Raw genomic sequence first — 3,572 nt, forward strand, 5'->3', positions numbered from 1 at the left:
ACATACATATAGTATATACACTGGGTGAATGTGCAGTAGTAGCAGCAAGCAGGTGAATTCTGTACATTGATATGTTTGAGGTCAGGTCAATAAGTGTTTGGCCAGATGTCTGTATCTGAAATGTAATATTTACCTTTGACACCAGACAACTGGGCTTGTCTTACAATTAGTTCTTCAGAGTTGGCTAGATCTTTACAAAGGATAGTTTGGGAAATAATTATGCTGTTTATTACAGTTTTTCCACAAGTGTTTCTGTATTATATTTTCATGCTGCAGCAATTACCTTTTCTAAGGTACTTTTTTCAGGCCTGTGCAAATAGTCATTCGTGAATAATAAAAACGAATCTGTTACTGTTTGTTAGCTAGTCGGAGCTATCACTTACTATTCAATTAATAGTCGGTGAATGGCACTGACTTATTCACTAAGTCAGTGCCATTCACCAAAATCACCTCCTTCTCCATCCGAGCTACAAGACACCATATACATCACTTTTATTTCTTTTACTGATCCAGTGAAACTATGGTGCTAACAGCCTTCAACTGAACATATGTTTAGCTATGCATCATGCTACAGGACGTTGCTGGTTCTTTGATGAGGTGAAGCTATAATGTTCTGTGTTTGTGTTTATAGCACCGTTAATAAAAAAAAAAACAAGTGAACAAATAAAGCAAAAGAAAGTGAAACAAAATAAATGTCATGTTAAGATGTTTGCTTACGCTTATTCTCCTGTCCACTCATATCCCCTAAATTTAAATGCAATTGATGTCACTGCTATAAAAAAAACTTTTGATGTGAATAAATAGTATAATGTGAACAGCCTGATGCTGCATGGCCCTAAATGTCACTGTTGCAAAGGATTGTGGGATGGCGTTATCTCCTTTCCTTTTGTAAGGTACGGACCAGTCTATGCAATGCTAAAAAAGATAAGAAAAGAATCTTTGAAGCAACTTTTCTTTGAATTTCAAGCAATCTGACGACCTCTTATCGCTTAGATTATTTGCCAAAATCCATGGCGAGTGAGGCTTCAACATCAAATACTAGTAAGGTACAAATGTACTGAAGAGACGAGGAGAGCCACAGGAGAGCTGAGGTCTTTTAGAGCAATTTCATGTCCAGCTCCCAACACTTCCACACTAAAAGCCCCATTAAGCCCTCCATGCATCCTGGGCACTGACACCCAACAACCACACCCAAGAACTGTCCCTTTCAACCTCACATGCTCACATATTTTCTTCCATGTGTTTTTGGATATTTTTATTTGTATCAGTGAAAATGAAATGCCTATTTCACAGTCTCAGTCAACACTACACTGGTAATTTACACTGGATGCATTATGTGTACACCCACAGAAAGCCTTTGAGGATAGCTAAAAGAATATATTTACCATCCTGCACTTCAGCCTGCATTTCCAAAAGTTGTAAATAATTACTGAAATAAAAATCATCATCGTTAAAATCACTTGGTGCAAAAAAAGAAAGGATGGCATCACTGGTTTGTAAATAATTACTATATGTGCTGAATGTCTTTAAAGTAAAACCCAGTATTATACATGGGGACATGAAAAAAGCAAATTAATATTAGTAATAATAAATTGTAATTTATTTATTATTATATTTACTTCTTCTGATACCTGAACAGTTTTTGGTATGGAATGACTTGGGGATGTCTAGTGTTATATTCACAGCTCTGAGGTTTGAGGTTTGTCTGATTTTCTACTGATGAGGACTAATTAAGAAATCTATATGAGAATTCCTGCTATACAACATAATTCTAATAATGTGAGAGTAATAAATCCAGTTTTACAACAATAAATATGACCTCCATCATATCTGCCCAATCCAAGATAACACTTACTGAACCATAACATTCTAGCATCATGGAACTAATGTGTTTATTCTTCTTTGGCCTGTCACTTCGATATTTAAAGAGTTAAATCTATGACTTTATGCTGAACCCAGTTTACAAAAAAAATTCATTAGAACAGGATCACAAATCATATTCATTTTTATTGCATAACACAGTGATTTGAATTAATGTGGCTGTTAAGAGCTGTAATTATGCATGGCAGCACATGTGACTGTGGTCATAATAACCATAATGCATATTATGTTTACAATGGCTCACACAGATTCATCTACTGTCAAGTATAACCGCTGACATAGTCAGCTGATAATTTGTTTTATAAAATTTATGATAGAGCCACTCTATGTTCACCTACACGCATGCACGCTCACTTGCTTGCAAGTTTGCTCATTTGCACATATGCACAATTTTTAGATTTTTTTTTGTATTTCTGCAAGTATTTCTGAACAAGCACTCATTTGAATCACGCACATGTGCCAAAATCCTATACAGTGCAGCTGCATCCACACATTCCTACTAACATCCAGACAAGCACACACCCCCGCTGACTGTTTAATTAAGTTCATTCCTTTTCTATTCCCCTTCCACTTGCTTATTTATTTATTTGTGTGTTTCTTGATCAAAAGCCTAATCTGGTGGAAGCAACAGCAGCCATCTAAAAGAAAGATTTTAATTGATTCAATTTAGCTGTAGTGCAAGGATGGGCTGGCAATCACAAAGAGTGAGACAGAAAGAATGATTACTACGCCAACAGTGGTGGGGCAGTGGGGTGGGGCTCTATTCCCTTGCTGTCTTATATACAAACATGCACATAATGCGGTAATATATGAAAAAAAAAGTGGTGCGTTGATGTTACAATAAACATGCTTTATTTCCTCTACAGAGTGATGCCAAACATGTTTTATTTTCCTCCTCTATGCAGGAGTTCATACGTGTCTATGTCTCAGGTTTGGCTAAAAGCCACCATCCGTGATTTAGGAGCTCGGCCTTTAAGCTTCCTGGGATGACAATATTGAGGTGAACCCTGATCCAGGAATCCAGCTTTTATCCCTCCTATCTCTGTCGAACCAGAAAGAGAAGGCTAGACGAAGAGAAAGATGGGATTTTTTTATACTTCTTTCTCTGCACACATCTATTTTTCACAGTCACGGTCTGTATACTATAATCCTCTCTCTTTTCTCTCGTTTTTACTTTCTGTCCTTTTGACTCTGAATGGTGAGAAAGAGAATGAGAAGGAACAGTAGAGGAAGAAGGAAGAGGGAAAACACCATCACTCAAGCATGTAAACTCTTCCAGCAGATGTGGCTTATTACTGGTGGTGAAATCAAAAGAAAATGCAAAATTCAGAGACCAAAGGGAAATGGGAAGTTAAAGTGGAGGGAAAAAAGAGTTTCGCAGCGTAGCAAGATTAACAAGCATGCAGAGAACGAGGCAGCGAGTCTAGAGTAGACAAAAGAATGACAAGGAAAATGAAACAAGGCGAAAAGACGCAGAAAGTGAGAGAAAGAAGCTTAATGACTAAGAAAAATGGCTGAATCTGTGATTGTTGTTGTGCTGTGTAGACCAACGTCTGAGGTGGCATTCTTGAACTGCTTAGAGATTCTTCTTCAAATTGTTAAATATGATTATCCCATGCCTTACTACAATGCAGGTTTATAAAAAAAACAATTCCCTTAATCTCACATCCTTTGAAATATCAAATCAAATC

At 36.9% G+C, this 3,572-nt stretch overlaps 1 protein-coding gene across 1 annotated transcript in view; it reads right to left on the bottom strand.

Annotated features, from left to right (window-relative positions):
- nlgn1 (neuroligin 1) overlaps nt 1–739 on the bottom strand; it is a 12,099-nt gene extending 11,360 nt beyond the window's left edge. The window contains exon 1 of the mRNA XM_005727288.1: nt 718–739. Within this exon, the coding sequence (XP_005727345.1) occupies nt 718–739 (22 nt within the window). The remainder of the gene's footprint in view (nt 1–717) is intronic.
- Nucleotides 740–3,572: the final 2,833 nt, after the last annotated feature.

Source organism: Pundamilia nyererei, unplaced genomic scaffold (genome assembly GCF_000239375.1).
Source record: "Pundamilia nyererei isolate P.nyererei 1_Seehausen unplaced genomic scaffold, PunNye1.0 scaffold00023, whole genome shotgun sequence".
Lineage (NCBI taxonomy): Eukaryota > Metazoa > Chordata > Actinopteri > Cichliformes > Cichlidae > Pundamilia > Pundamilia nyererei.